Source organism: Belonocnema kinseyi, chromosome 7 (assembly GCF_010883055.1).
Source record: "Belonocnema kinseyi isolate 2016_QV_RU_SX_M_011 chromosome 7, B_treatae_v1, whole genome shotgun sequence".
Lineage (NCBI taxonomy): Eukaryota > Metazoa > Arthropoda > Insecta > Hymenoptera > Cynipidae > Belonocnema > Belonocnema kinseyi.
Window position 1 is genome coordinate 129,935,509 of NC_046663.1, and position 18,199 is coordinate 129,953,707.

Here is an 18,199-nt window from a genome sequence, read left to right on the forward strand (position 1 = left end):
AAGTATTACCCGGACTCTGCACCGTCGATTGGAACGATTCATAAGTGGTTTACCGAGTTTCGTTGTGGCCGTACGAACACAGTTGATGCTGAACGATCTGGGTGCCCAAAAGAGGTCACTACACCAGAAAATGTCGAAAAAATCCATGAAATGATGTTGAATGATCCCAAAGTGAAATTGAGAGAGGTAGCTAATGCTGTAGGCATATCATTGGAACGTGTGGGCAATATCGTGCATTCAGTTTTGGGCATGAAGAAGCTCTGCGCGCGATGGGTGCCGCGTTTGCTCACAGTGGAACAAAAACCAATTCGTGTGAAAACTTCCCAGCAGAATTTGGCATTATTTTCGCGTAAGCCGACCGAGTTTTTGCGCCGATTCATAACCATAGATGAAACCTGGATCCACCACTACACTCCTGAGTCAACGCAAGAGGCAAAACAGTGGGTTCCACCGGGCCAAAGTGCTCCGAAGCGTCCAAAAACGCAACAATGGGTCGGAAAGGTTATGGCCTCCGTATTTTGGGATGCACATGGCATAATATTCGTGGTCTATCTTGAAAAAGGTAAAACCATAACCGTAGCATACTATTCATCATTATTGGACCGATTGAAAATCGAAATCGCAAGCAAAATTGCATGAAATCGGCTTCGAATTGGTTCCTCAGCTACCGTATTCACCAGACCTGGCCCCCAGCGACTATTACTTTCTCCCTAACCTGAATAGATGGCTCACCGGTAAGCATTTTTACTCAAATGAGGAGCTCATAGCTGAAACTAAAGCGTATTATGGAGACCTTCCGATCGAGTACTTTTCGGACGGTATCAAAAAGTTAGAAAATCGTTGGACTCGCTGTATCGACCTAAAAGGAGAGTATGTTGAAAAATAAAACCGACTTTGGCCACAAAAACGTCTCCGTGTTTCATTTTTCAGGGACTTATCAGACTGCCTAGTAAAGTGTCGAGCACCTCAATAGACATAGCAGATAATTGTGGGATACAAAATCTAGCTAGTGCATTTCTATTTTTAAAAACGCCATATATGTACAAAAGAAAGTTTACACGATAAGTTATGAAGATAATTTCATTGAATGCACCATTCAAAAGTTTTTAAATTCGTAGTATTTCCAATTTTGAATTTTTGAACTAAAATGGTATTACAACTCATGTCTTATGAAAGAGAAAACATTCTTTTTATGAAAAAAGTTTAAAACTTATGAAAAATAATTATTTTAAGAATAGTTCTTATGAATTAATTTTTTCTTACTATCGCTTCTTATCAATTTTTTATTAATTTTCCTATGTTAATAAATCATGGTCATAGAAAAATTTATTTTAAACACTGAAAACATTATAGCTGTAGAGAATGTTTACCACAATCAAATTAGCCACCGTTTATTAAAATTTAACTAATTTTTAAAAAATTGGTCAAAATCAATATTGAGAAAAAAGTCGTTTGCAAGAAACATTGTCAAAATAAATGTTTCTTGTAAGTTTCAATATTTTTTCAGTGAAAATATATTTTTTATCTGAAATGGCATTATCATGTATACTATTTTGATTCCAAACATCGTAGAAAAAACATATTTTTCCAGTGATATGATTTTTGACACGAGAACTATGAGAATAATTAATAATACATTTTGGGATTTGACAGTGAGGGGTAAGGGAAAGAGTTACAGAAGAATTTTATGTATGAAAAATGAGGGAAACTAATTAGACAGGTAAAATGAAAAGAGAGGGGTAATGGGAATATTCAAATGCCAAATTTTGACTTTGGGTCAGCTGGTCGAGGGTACATAATTAAGTCAGAAACATCTGGGCCGGCAATACAAAGTATGAAATCTTGGCGACAAATGGTTCTAAATTATATATTTTTTAGGATTCTAAAGTGCTTGACGTAGATAGAAGATAGTAATTTAAATGACATAAGTCACTGACCAATGCTAATAACAAACTGAGTATAGAAAAAAAATGATAGAAAACATCAAATCTGAAGAAAAAAATTTTTCTCACACACTACTCTACCATTTTTGGGATATCGGATTTTAGAACAAATCTTTTTTAATACTCTTGACGTTCCACTGTGAGGATGAAACTAGAAAAATGGAATCAAATTATTTAATTCTTAAATATTATTATATTTGATTGATTTATTATTATTCATCGTGTTCATTTAATCATTTATGTATTTATTAACTTGGCTTTCGCCGTTTTTCTCAAAAATTTGACACGTTATTCATAAAAAAGTAATTATCTATTTATGACTCAAAGTACTGTCCGTCACTAGACACTACTTTTTTCCATCTTTCGGGCAATTGTCGGATACCATTTTGAAAAAGCGATGCCTCTTTTGAACCAATCCACGAATCAATTAATTTTTTTACTTCTTCATGAGCGCGGAAATGCTGCTCAGCCAGGCCTGCCATCGATCGCAACAAATGGTAGTCAGAAGGAGCAAGATCTGGAGTGTACGGCGGGTGGTGTAATATCTCCCATGTCAGGGTTTCCAAATGTGTCTTGACCGGCTTTTCGACGTGTGGCCGAGCATTGTCATACTGCAGAATAAATTTATCGTGTCTCACTTGGTACTGTGGCCGTTTCTCCTTCAATGCTCGGCTTAAGCGCATCAATTGCATTCGATACAGATCCACTGTGATGGGTTCATTACGTTTCAACAACTCATAATAAACCACACCGAGCTAGTCCCACCAAATGCAGAACAGAACCTTGGCACCGTTGACACATTTGGTCTGGCCGTCGCACAGTGCGGCGAATTAGAAAATTCGGGTTCAAAAGTATCCAGAGCCTACCATTTTCATCAGATTCCATCTTTTTTTTAAATTAAAGCTAATTAAATTCTGAAGAGGTCTGTTGAAGGCGATTTTGCTAAAAAGGCTCTGTTTCTTTGTTATTCAAGTTGCAAAATGTCAAAAAACCATAATCTTTCGTATTTGAGATAAAATTCGTGCAATTCGTTCAATTGTTATAGACAAATTTATTAACAAAATCGATTATTGCTGTACATTGAATCCTGGAAGTTCTTTTAATCACGTTTTTGCCTGCGAAATCGAACGAAATTAATGTTTCGTTGAAATAAAACACTAAAGTATAATTTTTTTTATTCTTATAAAAAAAAAATAAGCGCCTCTGTATATATAAAATACATTTTTGTGCGCAATCATTAGGTTTGTCTTAAAAAATTAAAATTCCATGACAGAAATGGACAATCAAAATATTTACCATTGTTTACGCTTTCAAATAGGTAAAATCTCTTACTTGATGAAATGTTAATCATATCATAAAAAATGAAACTCAAACGACTCAAGAGTCGTAAACAATGAAAGTCGGGAAAACACAAAAATCCCATTGATACTGTGGAGCGCAAAAGTTTTGGGCCAAACACATTTTTGACTATATCTGGTGAATAAAAGCAGTTGAGAAAAATTGAATATATAAAAAATTTCAGTATTTTTTTGAACTACAAAACTACAACATTTACATATTTTTAATGAAGTTTGTTGACAATTCCATTCACATTGTTTGTAATGACAGTGTTCAAAAATAATGAGCCACACTTATCCTATAGGTTCATAAAATAGTTAACGATTATAAAATCAACAAGAAAGTTATTATTCCGTTGCTTATTGATTAATACTTTATAGCCATACCCTTAACAGCAATTACAGCAGCACATCGTCGAGGCATTGAATCAACTAAGCGTTTAACGTAGTCTTCCGGTATTTTTTCCCATTCTTCCTGAAGAGTTCGCCATATATCATCCTTGTTCGAATGTTTCTTCGTTCCAACATGTCTTCCGAATGTGTACCACAAATTTTCAATCGGATTTAGGTCTGGAGATTGAGCTGGATGATCCAGAAGCTTCACTTTTCGCCATTTAAAACATTCCTGAACCAGCTTCGACTTATGTTTCGGATCGTTATCTTGCTGGAAAATCCAATTTTTTGGAATTTTTCTTCTAGAATATGGTAACATTTTTTCTGCCATAATATCTCGAGACATAACTTTGTCCATGATACCTTCAATCTTGTGCAGTGGAACTACTCCTTGTGAAGATATAGCGCCCCAAACCATGACTGATCCACCTCCTTGTTTGACTGTTGGAATTTGATACCGAGAATCGTATCTGGTATTTTTCGGACGTCGGTATTTCTTCGCAAAATCCAATCGGGCCTTCTGATTCTTCTTGCTGATCAAGGGTTTAACAGCAACGCGTCCAAACAGTCCCATATCGTTCAAACGACGAGCCACAGTGCTCCTACTCACGTTGGCAAGGTTTTCATCGCGGAGTTCATTGGCTATTTCAGATGCTGTCTTCTTCACATCAATTGTTGATTTGCGTTTGATGATCTTGTCAACACGAATTGTCGTTTTCCGTGTTCTACCAGATCGTGGGAGGTCCAGTAGACTCTGGGTAGTACTGAATTTCTCAATTGATCTATTTACAGTACTCTTACCAATTTTCAAGGAGGCAGCAATTTCACGAGAAGTCTTCCCTTATTCATAAAGATTTAACACAGCTTCCCGAATCGCATGGGTCGTATGTCTCGGCATTTTGATTTCAGAATGACTTGATGTGATAAGTTAAATAATTGACAAACGCGAGGAATCGAAGTTGTCACCATAGCATCGCTTCTAGAGATATCTGAACATAGTGGCCCAATACTTTTGCGCCACCTAAATATGGAATATAATCGAAAAAATACAATGGAATTTTTTTAAAAACTTGTTACCTACCTTAATGTTTGGTACAAATAGTATACATAATTCCCGCATCATTGGATTTTTACTCGAGTTCGGCTTTGAAGGAATAGATCAGAAAAACAATGTGGCCCAAAACTTTTGCGCACCATTGTACGTGCGTGAACTTTTCAATGTCTTTCTAAAAAAACAGTGTAGCAATTGAACGATGAGGGGCGAAAAAAATATGAGAAGCGGAAGAAGTAAAAAACGAAACGTTCAATTAATACGCTGTTTTTTTTTTTTTGAAGGGCGTTGAAAAGTTCACGCACGTATCCATTGGATTTTTGTGTTTTCCCGACTTTCATTATATACGACTCTTGAGTCGTAGGAGTTTCATTTTTTATTATATAATCAACATTTCATCAAGAAAGAGACTTTTCCTATTTGAAAGCGTCTATTAAATGCATTTGTTGAGCAGAATTGTTAATAAAAATGATAAATGTTTTCAAACGTCAGTTTCCTCCATTAGAATATCAGTTTAGGGATAAAATGAACAATTATGCAAAAAAATGGATTTTTTCTGTCAAAGAGTGACCGTTTAATGCATTTGTTAATAAGTATTGTTTATAACATTGGTAAATATTTTGATTGTTCATTTCTGTCATGGAATTTTCATTTTTGGAGAAAAACCTAATGATTGCGCAGAAAAAATGCATTTTATTTATAACAATAAAAAAAATTGTACTTTAGTGTTTGATTTCAACGAAACATTAATTTCACTCGATTTCGCGGGTAAAAACGTGATGAAAATTTCCAGGCTTCAGTGTATAGCAATAATCGATTTTGTTAATAAATTTGTTTATAACAATTGAAAAGATTGCACGAACTTCATCTAAGTTATTAGGATTTGTTAATCGATTGTAAATCTATCAGTTTTCACCTTTTTGAGGTAAAAGTCAATGAATGTTACAGAACAGGCAGCTCAAATATGAAAATTATTGTTTTTTTGGCATTTTGCAACTTGAATAACAAACAGACAGAGCCTTTTTAGCAAAATCGCCCTCGACACACCTCTTGAGAATTTAATTAGCTTTAAAAAAAAAAGTGGAATCGGATGAAAATTGTAGGCTCTGGATCATTTTGAACCCCAATTTTCTATTTGGCCGCACTGTGCGTCGACGTGGATACATGTCCGGACCCTTTCCGATTCTGTCTTTGAAGCAGCAGTTGACAAGCAAAGAAACACCATTCAACATCTCTGCTTTAATTCGTACAGAGCCCTTATTTCCTTGCTTCTGAATCATTTCCATGGCTTTGAGGCGATATGAAATTTCTTTTAGGCTGATTTCCAATGCTTTTACTAATTCTTCTTGCGTTTGATGAGCCTCAGCCGCAGTTTTCTTCAAATTAAAATAGAAAATCAAAATATCCCGCAAATTACGAGAATTTGCTCGAAAACTGACGGCTTCGATCGAGCATACATTTCTGATGCAAACTGAAATTCATTAATTTGGTGCGTCGTTATGTTTGCAGATTTTCAAACTTACTTGTGTGATATTTTTTATCTGTCTATTTCGACCAATACTTACCGCTGCAGTCGTCTGTTGAAAAACGGCGGAAGCAAAGTTGTACACCTAATAATTATGAAGTTAATTTCTCGGTAACGGATTACAAAGTACCGAAAAATCAAACGAGTATGTTTAATGTTATCTCATATTGGAAAAAGACTTTCAAAAATTCGATGCTGTAATTATAGGCTAAGTGTATAATTAAAATAATAATACATACAATAAAAAATAATATATTATAATCTGAGGCTTACCTTCAAAATAAGAAAATTCCAATTCCTCTACTTCAATATTCCCAGAGCGTTCCATAAGTAGGTGATTTTCTAATATTTCGTAATTATTAAAAAAAACTCCACAGTCATCAATAGGACTTTCTTGCATTCATTGCAATTGAAAAAAAAATCATTTTTACTACTCATAAGCGATCTAACATCATAGCAACAAATTGCATGTTGCAGCAAAACCATAGCGAGAATGGATGAGAACAGCTCGCATACATTTTTGAATTTGGTGACATGACAAACTGGAGTTGGCCTTTAAGTATGCTTTAAAAACTTCTACGCTATTTCGAAATTGTAGGCAATCGTTTGATATGTTTCAAAATCTTTTTTAATTTTCTCTTAAAGTTCATTTTTCAAAATAAAAAATAATTTAAAGTTTTCACACGAATATTTAGAAAATTCTTTTTTTTTAATCTTGTCAGGCCTTCTAATACTTCTAATCTTTAAAAACTATTTCAACCTTTACTGATTTTTTTTTTAATTCTGCAAAATTACAAAAATGGCTTTAAAATCTTTCAGGTTCCTCTTTGACAATTTCTGAAATATTTTAAAATAATCCCCTGGAACAATTTTTCGAAATATAAAATTATTCGATTTTTTTCTAGGAACCTTAAAATTTTTTTTATCGCTCTCGTGAAACCTTACAAAATTCTTAAAAAATCTTTAAAAGTTTTAATCATTTTTGAATCGTTTCAAAACTCTTAATCTCTTAAATTTAATCAAATTTTTTCTAAGATCATTTAATATGGCAAAACTGCAACATTTTGCTTTAAAATCTTTTACATACTTTTTATAAGAAACTAATTAAAAATGTTTTGTGATCGGTTATCTTTTTTCAATTTTCTCTTGGAATTAATTACAAAACAATCATTTCAAATTTTCCAATGATTCATAAGAACTTTTTTTTCATTTTCTTGAATCCTGCAAAATTCAGTTTACCTAAAATTTGTTCAAAACCTGAAAAATTAAAAAAGTGGTCTTAAAAATCTTTCATATGCTTTCACCGTAAATTTTGACATCTTTAAAACTTAAAATTATTCTTTCAAAACAAAGCCTGAGTCATTTGAAATTTTTTCAGAAATCTTGAAAAAAATTCAATCTCCTAAAATCTTTCATATCCTTTTTTTGAATTCTTCAAAATAAGTTTTTGCCCACACTTTAATTTTTCTTATCTCTTTAAAGATGTGGAAAGGCTTACTAATTATAGTGTGGTAGTGAAATGTTAAGAAAATAATTATTTCCTATTATTAAACAATCATACACAATTTCAATTTTCTCTTGTATCAGTAATGCTTAGAAACATTTGGAAATAGGTTTTCTGATGAATTAAAATTATTTATTTAGTAATTTTGATATACAAAGTTGATGGTGCAGAAAATTCATAAATTAGAAATGTTACTTAATCGGGTCAAAATCCCCCCCCCCCCCCCCCCCCCCGCATTACAGACCATAACGAAACACGACCCCCTTTTACTGTCTTCTAATTTTATCTTAGTACACTAATGGTAATTGTTACAAGGCAACAACGCATTTTGCGCAATTACTTAATTAAAAGTTAAATCAGCGTAAGAAAGATATTGGAGCTCCAACTTCATATAAAATTGGAGTTTTCAAGTTTTAAATTCCGCACCTATCTGTCGGGCGTAAAGCGTAAAAGCATAACCTCAAATAATTGATAGTTTGTTGGGCTACTTTGCTGAAAAGCAATTTTAACTATTCAAGAGTTGAAATTATCTAAAATTACTGATTTTTACAATTCCGAAACTGGCCTCAGTGGAAGGATTACCCTCCGTATATATAGTGATGACTAATTACATTGTATCTAAAATTCGAGTATAAATTCAATTTTAAAATTAAGCTCAATTATCTCGCCTGAAACTGTTCAGGACTAGAAATATAATCAAATAATCTTGCAATCTAGACTCAACTAATAGTTAATGGTTCTCTAGCCTATCATCGGATTTGTCAGTCTCTTAACTCTTGTAGCATATACCTCATATTATATGACAGCATAGTGTAGGGCATCGTAGGGCTGTCAATCAACCCATTTATATATATGGACATTTTCTTCATAGCGTAAGTATCTAACAGTACGTACCTATACAGTGCACTGGAGAAAAACTATATTACGTTTCCAAATCATCTCCATGTAGATACAGCTTAACAGGTCCTAAATTGCGCTATCTCAGGAAATAGAAATAAGGATCTAGATACAAGATTCTATGCAAATAGTTGTAAATGACTGTAAATAGTAAGAATAAGATTTGATAAAAATGTCTAGGCGAAAAGATTGTAAGAAGTGGAAGTCATGTAAACTCTTAGGGGAAACATTGTGAATAAATTAAAAGAACTAAGCATTTTAGAACTCAAGGTAAAATACATAATGGATATTGTTGTAAAATTGATTTAACAAGCGCTTTTGTGAACAATATTAAATATATAGATTTAGCGTTTTCGAAGGGAAATCATACTTCAATCTATGCTCTATCTGAAAAAATTAGAATATAGTAATACATTAAGATGTTAAATTTATTTTGATCATCTGATTATTTGTTCTTTTTTGTAATAAAAATTATTACAATTATATACTTAAAAAAGAAGATCCTTTAGCTCCTCTGAGAATCGAATCACACGTAAACTGAAAACAGGTTATGTGCTTTTATCAATAAGCTACAGAGAATCGAGAATCCTTTTTCTCAAAGATGTACTGACTAAAAAGCGCAACTTATTGCTTTGGCACATTAATACTACATTAGACAATATTTTTTCCTGGAATAACGCACAATGAAATTTTCAAAATTTAATTTACAAATTTTGCTAATTTCATTAATCGCCTTGAGGGCTAGTTGGAAAGTTTGTATAGGGCCGTTTAGTACAAACTTCAAATGTTAAAATAATTTTATTGTGATATATGTATTTATGTTTCAGCGGTAGTATGGAACCAGCTTTTCATCGTGGAGATCTTTTATTTCTGACGAATTATGAAGAGGAACCTGTTCGAGTCGGCGAAATTGTAGTTTTCAAAATAGAAGGGCGTGACATTCCAATAGTGCATAGAGTGCTTAAGTTGCATGAAAGGTAAAAATTATTGAAAGTTGTAGTATTGAAGTATTATTTTACTGACAGTTCTAATTTACCTCGTGTCTACTTAGATATTGTATTTTTTTAAAGGGCCCCGAATACACTGTACGGAAAAGGGTCTTTTTGTCAAAGTTTAATCGTGTTTGGCTTTCTGAATCTTCTGGGGACTATTTCATAAAACCTACAAGTTACAATTTACAAGTTTTACAAGTGTTCTGTTTCATAAATTTTTCGTCTTTTAAGTAGCACTTGTGACTGTAGGAAATCTTCAGAGGGTCTTTGCGGTTTGGTAAAAGTGGCAAGAGTACATACAAGTTATATTTTAAGGAAGATTACTGAATTTTCTGACCGTGAAAATTGTACTACGGATTAATTAAAGAAGCACTTATTAAAGTTTATATATAATTATTGGTTATTTTAAAGTCGGTAAAGAATTACATACGTTAAAAGAAGTGTATATATTCATAGGTTAGGAAAGGCTAGAAAGCGTGTCTTTTGTAAAACACTAATCTTTTTTGCTTTTTTTATGTCCTTCGACGTCATGGCACAAAATTTATCTTCAAGAATTCATCGGTCATATAGCAACACGCATAGTCACACTTGCATACAAATACTAGGCAGTCTGATAAGTACCTGAAAATTCTAAGAGATGGCATTAGTATTCACTAATATGAACCATTTTCGTCGAGCTTGATCCTTCAAATGACGCCTGTCAAAACTTAGCCATTTATGTTTACGCATTTACAAGTTACAAACAAACACTACTACAAACACACTACTATCTTGGCAAGAAAACGATATCCGAGACCAAGGCCAAGCTGGATAAGTATTACCCGGACTCTGCACCGTCGATTGGAACGATTCATAAGTGGTTTACCAAGTTTCGTTGTGGCCATACGAGCACAGTTGATGCTGAACGATCTGGGCGCCCAAAAGAGGTCACTACACCAGAAAATGTCGAAAAAATCCATGATATGATGTTGAATGATCCCAAAGTGAAATTGAGAGAGGTAGCTAATGCTGTAGGCATATCATTGGAAGGTGTGGGCAATATCGTGCATTCAGTTTTGGACATGAAGAAGTTCCGCGCGCGATGGGTGCCGCGTTTGCTCACAGTAGACCAAAAACGAATTCGTGTGACAACTTCCCAGCAGAATTTGGCATTATTTTCGCGTAAGCTGACCGAGTTTTTGCGCCAATGCATAACCATGGATGAAACCTGGATCCACTACTACACTCCTGAGTCAAGGCAACAGGCAAAACAGTGGGTTCTACCGGGCCAAAGTGCTCCGAAGCGTCCAAAAACGCAACAATGGGTCGGAAAGGTTATGGCCCGCGTATTTTGGCATGCACATGGCCTAATATTCGTGGACTATCTTGAAAAAGGTAAACCCATAACCGGAGTATACTATTCATCATTATTGGATCGATTGAAAATCGAAATCGCCGAAAAACGACCGCATTTGAAGAAGAAAAAACTGCTTTATCATCACGACAATGCGCCTGTTCATTCATGCTTATTTGCACAAGCAAAATTGCACGAAATCGGCTTCGAATTGGTTCCTCAGCCACCGTATTCACCAGACCTGGCCCCCAGCGACTATTACTTTCTCCCTAACCTGAATAGATGGCTCATCGGTAAGCGTTTTTACTCAAATGAGGAGCTCATAGCTGAAACTAAAGCGTATTTTGCAGACCTTCCGATCGAGTACTTTTCGGACGGTATCAAAAAGTTAGAAAATCGTTGGACTCGCTGTATCGACCTAAGAGGAGAGTATGTTGAAAAATAAAACCGACTTTGGCCACAAAAACGTCTCAATAGACATAGCAGATAATTGTGGGATACAAAATCTAGCTAGTGCATTTCTATTTTTAAAAACGCCATATATGTACAAAAGAAAGTTTACACGATAAGTTATGAAGATAATTTCATTGAATGCACCATTCAAAAGTTTTTAAATTCGTGGTATTTCCAATTTTGAATTTTTGAACTAAAATGGTATTACACACAAGCGTTTTTACTCAAATGAGGAGCTCATAGCTGAAACTGAGGCGTATTTTGGAGACCTTCCGATCGAGTACTTTTCGGACGGTATCAAAAAGTTAGAAAATCGTGTTTCATTTTTCAGGGACTTATCAGACTGCCTAGTAGCTATGAAAAGTGAAGTGCGCGCGCGAACTTGTAAAGTCGCGTGTAACTTGTTGAAGATATTACTTGAACAAGTGAACGTAAGACTCTTGTGAAAAAGAAAGTATGATTGCTTGTAATTATAAGCTAGTAACTTACTAACTTTTAATTTTTAGGCTTTAAATTTTCATGAACTAGGCCCGTGAAGCTTAAAAAAAGTAGTAATGAGACAATTTCACCCTAAGGCTTTTGCCGTACATTTTGTGCTGGGTCCTTTGAAGTATTATTTATATATTGGTTTAGTATACTTCAGAAATCTCAAGGTCTGCCCTTGGTCGTTCGTTTTTTATATAAGTTGGTAAAATTATAATGCCATATGAAAGAAATTTTACACTGAAAGGATTTTTGAGAATTTTCAAAATTCCGGAAGTCACGCCATGTTGAATTTCGGGATCACATTTTTTTATAAATGTTCGATATTTCTGGAAACGATAATTAGATTTTGTTAAAAAATGGACAAATTAGAGGGAAAATGATACATATATTATAAATTTAATACAATCAATTTCTTTTTTAAATTGCCCCGAAAAAACTCCAAAACTAATTTTGTATAATTTTTTCTTGAATTTCTCCCCTTTATTTTTTTTTTTTTTAATATGAAGAGTTATTCAGTTGCTCGTGGAATGATCTAACTGCCCCCTGTGCTTCCTCTATGAAGTAATGTGTTATTCGTCGAGATAAAGTCGTATTAACTGCTTACTTCTTGGAGATCTCTAGCCGCTTTATTAGATATTTCTGCACCCCATTTTGTATTGCAAAGCATTAAAGTCCCCTGATAGGATGTGTTGACATTCCACCAGATGTCTGAGAAATTTCTTCATCTGTTTGGAGTGTTCAACACCCCACCGTATTTTATCATGTATTGATGACAAGAGATACCTTGGGTTTCAGGCTGACCTGAAGAAGTGAACGGCAATTTTCACGAAACGTCGGCAAAATTCTTAGTTTTTTACACAAGTGAAACCCGAAATATCTCTTGTCATCAAAATGAATCATCGTGAAAGCATTAAATCTATTAATCATGTATTGTTTAACCCCTATTGAATATTTTGTTCCAGTAGCTGCTAATAGCACGCTGATGCTTGACGCAGTATGCTAAACGATTTTACGTACAGTTAGTTTCTCCAACTAATGCTAGATGGCGACTCTTACTCAATTTTTTGAATTAAGTATGGTTTACAAGAGTTTGAAAATAGCTTGGGGTTTCAGGCATCCATAATGCACTTTAAGGTTTAAGGACAGTATAATGAAAAAAGCGATAGTACCATTTTTCTAATAGATTCTGATACCCATTACACCAATTGCGGTGTATGACGGTGGAGTGGGGGGAGCTGCTTTTGTCTAGACTTGCCTCCTACACGATGGGGATGAAATTGAATTTACGCGTTCAATATGTAACAATTGGACTATCTCATGAAAGAATAGACGTATCGAGATGTTTTATTTAAATATGAGCTAGCTTTTAACGCTGAATTACAAATTGTGCATTAAAAGCTCAAAAAAGCATGCCTAGTACTTAACAGGTAAGCTTACATTTTTATATTTTCAGTAATTGAACAATTACTGAAATAATTTTTCGATGTAATGTAAGTGCTATTTTATTACTTTAATATTTATTGAATAGTGTTACAAAAATGTGTACTGAATGCAAAATGTCTTTCATTAATCTCGGGTCATAACATTTCATGAAAATTACTCAAGTAAACTTCCGATTTTCAAAGTTTTCCGTGTCTTTAGATTAACTCTACATCAATTTGAAGATTTCTCTTGAAATACAAGATATAGTAGCCATATGATGAAATCACGCATTTATCGCAATCTAGATTTTTCTCTGTTTTCCGTAGGGTGGAAAATCCAGAGTGAGATAAATGCTGGCATCGTTACATGGTATAGTGCGAGGAAGATACATTTTCCGTGTGCATACGAGAGGTGTATGATATACCATTACATTACCTGGGTATTGTTTCTCGGAAGGTAGACGTAGCAGCTGTTTGATGTTTCTCGTAAGTCACTTTGTCAGTTTCGGCGAGTGATCAACACTTCTAACATCGTGTATTTTTTTAAGCAAAAAGTTAAAGGAGGTGAATTTTTGCAGTATTTTCAGTTTGTAATAGATAGTTCAATAAGTGCAGTAGTGTGCAAAGTACGTATTTGTATGAGTATTTCAGAACAATATTCATTCATAGTGTATCATCAGCTTCAACAGTGGCTTGGAAATGCCACAAGTGAAATACAGTGGGGATGGAAAATATCTGCCCGTGGGTTGGTACCGGCTTTCAGCAGCGAACCCTTGATTTCTGAAAACTATGATTTGCAAATGCAAAAGTGGCTGCAAATGAGCTACTTGCGGATGGCGGAAACACGGTTTGCGCTGTTCTCAACTGTATTTCAGTTGTCATGTTGAGACATGCACAAACATAGACATGCCTATTATCACAGACATCGATGGTAATGTGTGTGACGAACTTGAAGAGGAAAAACCTGACATTGTTGATAATATAACTAATGAAAATTATGAAGAATTAGAGATTTCGAGAAATAGGCATAGATTGCATTAGATTTGATTAGATTATATACTGATTCATATTAATATATCAAAAATAGCATGTTTTATTTAATAGGTTTTAGTTACCTAAAACCAAAGAACGCATGGTCAAATCGCCAAATCGACTTTGTATATATTGTGGATTAACACGTTAATTAACCTGGTTTTTGGGAAACGGTTGTACAATACTTTATTAGAAAAACAAAACAAATAACGCATGCTACACCAACAAGTGGACTAGACATATTAGGGATCACCACGTAAACAAACCGCCTTTAACTTGACCTCCATGCTGTTGCGGAACAGAGTTCATTAGGGATTTACTATAAATGTTGGCACCATCGCAACGTAATCAGCGAGCATCGAGTAAGCTGTGCTTACAAAACAATCTTCTTAGTGATTTTGTCTTAACCCTTAATTTTTCAATTTTTTCTACAAAACGTTATGACCCGAGATTAATGAAAAACAAATTTTGAATTCAGTAAAAATTGTTTGTAATATTATTGAATAAATATTAAAATAACAAAATAATACCTACATTATGTCAACAAATTATTTCAGTAATTGTTCAATTACTGAACATTTAAAAAATCACACATACCTTTTAAGTACTAGATGTGCTTTTCAGAGATTTTAATGCAAAATTTGTAATCAGCGCATAAGATTAGGTGAAATTAAAAAAAATCTCGATGTTTATTCTTTCATGAGATATGGTCCATATGTTGCATTTTTGAATGCGTGAATTCAATTCCATCGCCATCGTCTACCAGGCGCGCCTACGCGGAGATAGCTTCCCCCATCCCACTGCCATAAACTGCGACTGTATTTGGTAGTAAATAAACCGTTATTATCAACACTATTTTCACAACTGATTTTTTTGAAAATTTAACTGCAATCAGTATCGCAGTTAATCAGTTAATAATATTTAACAATATCAGCTGTGTTTCTTGAAAATTACGACTGCAATAATTGTTATGACCAAAAAATTAACTCCCCTCCAATTAACGTACAGAAAATATTTTCATCTTAAAATCATGGGCAAATTGTAAGTTTTGGTTGACTGTAATTCAGATTGTTTAGGATGAATATTACAAAAGTTATTCTAGTTGTTATGAGAAAAAAACTCACTATTATTTATCAACCATTTTGAACATATTTAATACTCAAAAATTAATTAGCGTCTAAATATACGTAACACTATATATCATTAGGATTAAAATTTGTCAAAACAAACAGTAGTTGCTGCCAGAAGAACAGTACTTTTTTAAATAACAAATAGTTTTTCTCAAAAACTATTATTTTGAGCTCAAATTTTGCATATACTTTCAGCTTCATAAAACACACATTTTCAGAGTCCTTAGTAGATGTGCATACACGTTTTGAAAAAATAACTAGATTTTGCAAGACGGCCATTTTTGTTGCCGGTTTTGATTACTTTTTAAAGAAACAAATCAAACAGTCTCAACGAGCGAGTCACATAATTAAAGATCTTTTCGACACCTTCAAATAATGATTAAACGTTTTTTTCGCAAATCAATACGTTTATCGCAATCTTCCGAAAACATGATTTCGCCAACTTTGAACATCGCGAAATTCGTTCTGACCAAATATTTTTGCCTACAAACATATAGGCCTTCATCCCAGACATGAACACTATATGATGGGATACCTCGGTTTCTTTCTAAAATATTGTGGTGAAAAAGTGCTTGATTCCTTGGACTAGTATGAACAACAGATTCACAGTACCCTGGTATTTTAGGTATTTAACATTTCTTTTTTCTATCATCGATCATAAATAATCCAAACTTGTTCCATCATCTTGCTCTCCGGTCTATCCAGTTGATCTCCTGCAACACCTCCTTAGAACCAAGTTTCACTTAATAGAGCAGACTAAAGTTTGCACCTTCATGCCTTCTGAATATTTTTTACCGAATATGATAAAAATCATTAGGCCCACTTTTAAAATAACTTGATATTTGTTGTTTTTTTTTTTATCAATTTATGTTTTATTTTTAAAGGAACAAATAATAAGTAAAGTTTTCTGTGATAAAACCCTTTAATTTTGCGCCCAAAAAAGTTCCCACGTAATTACTATTGATTATATTCTCTCTCGTTTACATTTCGAAAAACGTGTAAGACATCAGTTTTTTCTAAATTCTGCGTTTCTTGTGAATTTTACGTAAAACTTCTAAAAAGCAAACAAGAAAGTTCACAAATTTCCGAAAAATAAAAAGTCAAATATTCTAACATAAATAGTTCTAAAGCTATGACATCTTGAAGAGATTTTTCTGAAAAAAAGGTTAAATTTTTTTCTTATTGAATAATATCTTGTTCCCTGTAGATTATTGTAACTTTTTTGTTTCAGCGCAACAAGCCAATGAACAAGTGTTACTGAATTAAGTTACCAAATAAGTTTTTAAATAATAAATGCGATCTATTATAAAGTTTCACAAAAAGCAGCCTGTGAAAAGACTATAAATTATGTTTTGCAAGAGCTAGAATCTATTTTTCTTTAGTTTTAAAGGTAATCTAATCTACTTTAATTGATTTTGATACAACTTTCATGTATAATGTGTAGGGGAGAAGATATTAAAAAACAAAGAATTAACTTTTTTTATTTACCACGTTTTATTTATCACGTAGGAACTTGTTTTGGATGCAAAATGACAGGTTTTTATCAAAGAAAACTTTACTTATTACTTGCCCCTTTCGAAAAAAATCACATAGATTGATAAAAAAACAACAAATATCAAGTTATTTTAAAAGGGGGCCTAAAGATTTTTTTCGTATTTGGTAAAAAATACTCAGAAGACATCAGTGGCGTACCAGGATTTGACAAAGGGGGGGGGGGGGTCATTTCTGAACAGAAAGTGAGGTACTACTTACAGGGAAAAATTAGGGTACTATAGTAAGCCATAAGATTGGTAAATATCGTATTTATTATTATTATTATATTATTCCTATTTGAACATTAATTTTCAAATGTTTATTTAACACTGTACTCAATCTAATAATAACAATAATATTATTAATGACAGTTCAACGTAGTATAGCATTATTTTATATGCCAATGTTTTTAATTATATAATAAATAATGCAGCAATATTAACTGTATTTGCTATTCGACCAGTTCAGTGTAAATTTTTATTTCTCCAAAGAAATTTGATAGACATTAAATGATCCAATATCATTGAGAAATACATTAGCGTTTGAATGCACATTTTCTGAATTTCCCAAATTAAAATTTTCCTCATTGATTGGTTGAGAACGCAGTTTTTTCATTACGTAGATCCACACGGAAGTTCCAGCAGTTCGCTTGCATGACATTGTGTTGCGTACAAACACAAACTGATATTTTAATTTTTAAATATTGAGTGTATACTTTCAAGCAAACAGAACACTATTATGCTTTCCTTTCAAATCTATTTAATTGAACTATGTGCTGAGAAACTCATTTACGAAAAAGGGTACTAATTTCATTTTGCAATGAGTACCATAGATTACCTGCCGTTTATGCTCGTCTGTAATCTGCGAGAAATTTTGGTTTCAGCGTTTCGGAAAATAGGTTCAAAATGGTAGTTTTTATTGTGGTTTCGTTTTGTGAAGATTTTCTATAGAAATATTTGTAGGCTTAAAGTTTACATTATTATGGTTAACGTTTTATGTTTCAGAAATGAATAGCTTTATTAGGGATCTAGAAAATTTCTATTAGGGAGACACCCCATTACCTGTTAGAGTGGTTGGGGAAGTATTTTAGGAAGGTATATCGGATAAACGGAGGACTAAGACGGCATACAAAAAGGAAGTAAATGTGCTTCTTTCATCGTCAAAGGGGG

The 18,199-nt window shown here is 33.4% G+C and overlaps 1 protein-coding gene across 1 annotated transcript in view; it reads left to right on the forward strand.

Moving 5' to 3' along the window:
* Nucleotides 1–18,199, forward strand: part of LOC117177367 (signal peptidase complex catalytic subunit SEC11A) — an 89,157-nt gene that overhangs the window by 68,405 nt on the left and 2,553 nt on the right. The window contains exon 3 of the mRNA XM_033368008.1: nt 9,478–9,627. Within this exon, the coding sequence (XP_033223899.1) occupies nt 9,478–9,627 (150 nt within the window). The remainder of the gene's footprint in view (nt 1–9,477; nt 9,628–18,199) is intronic.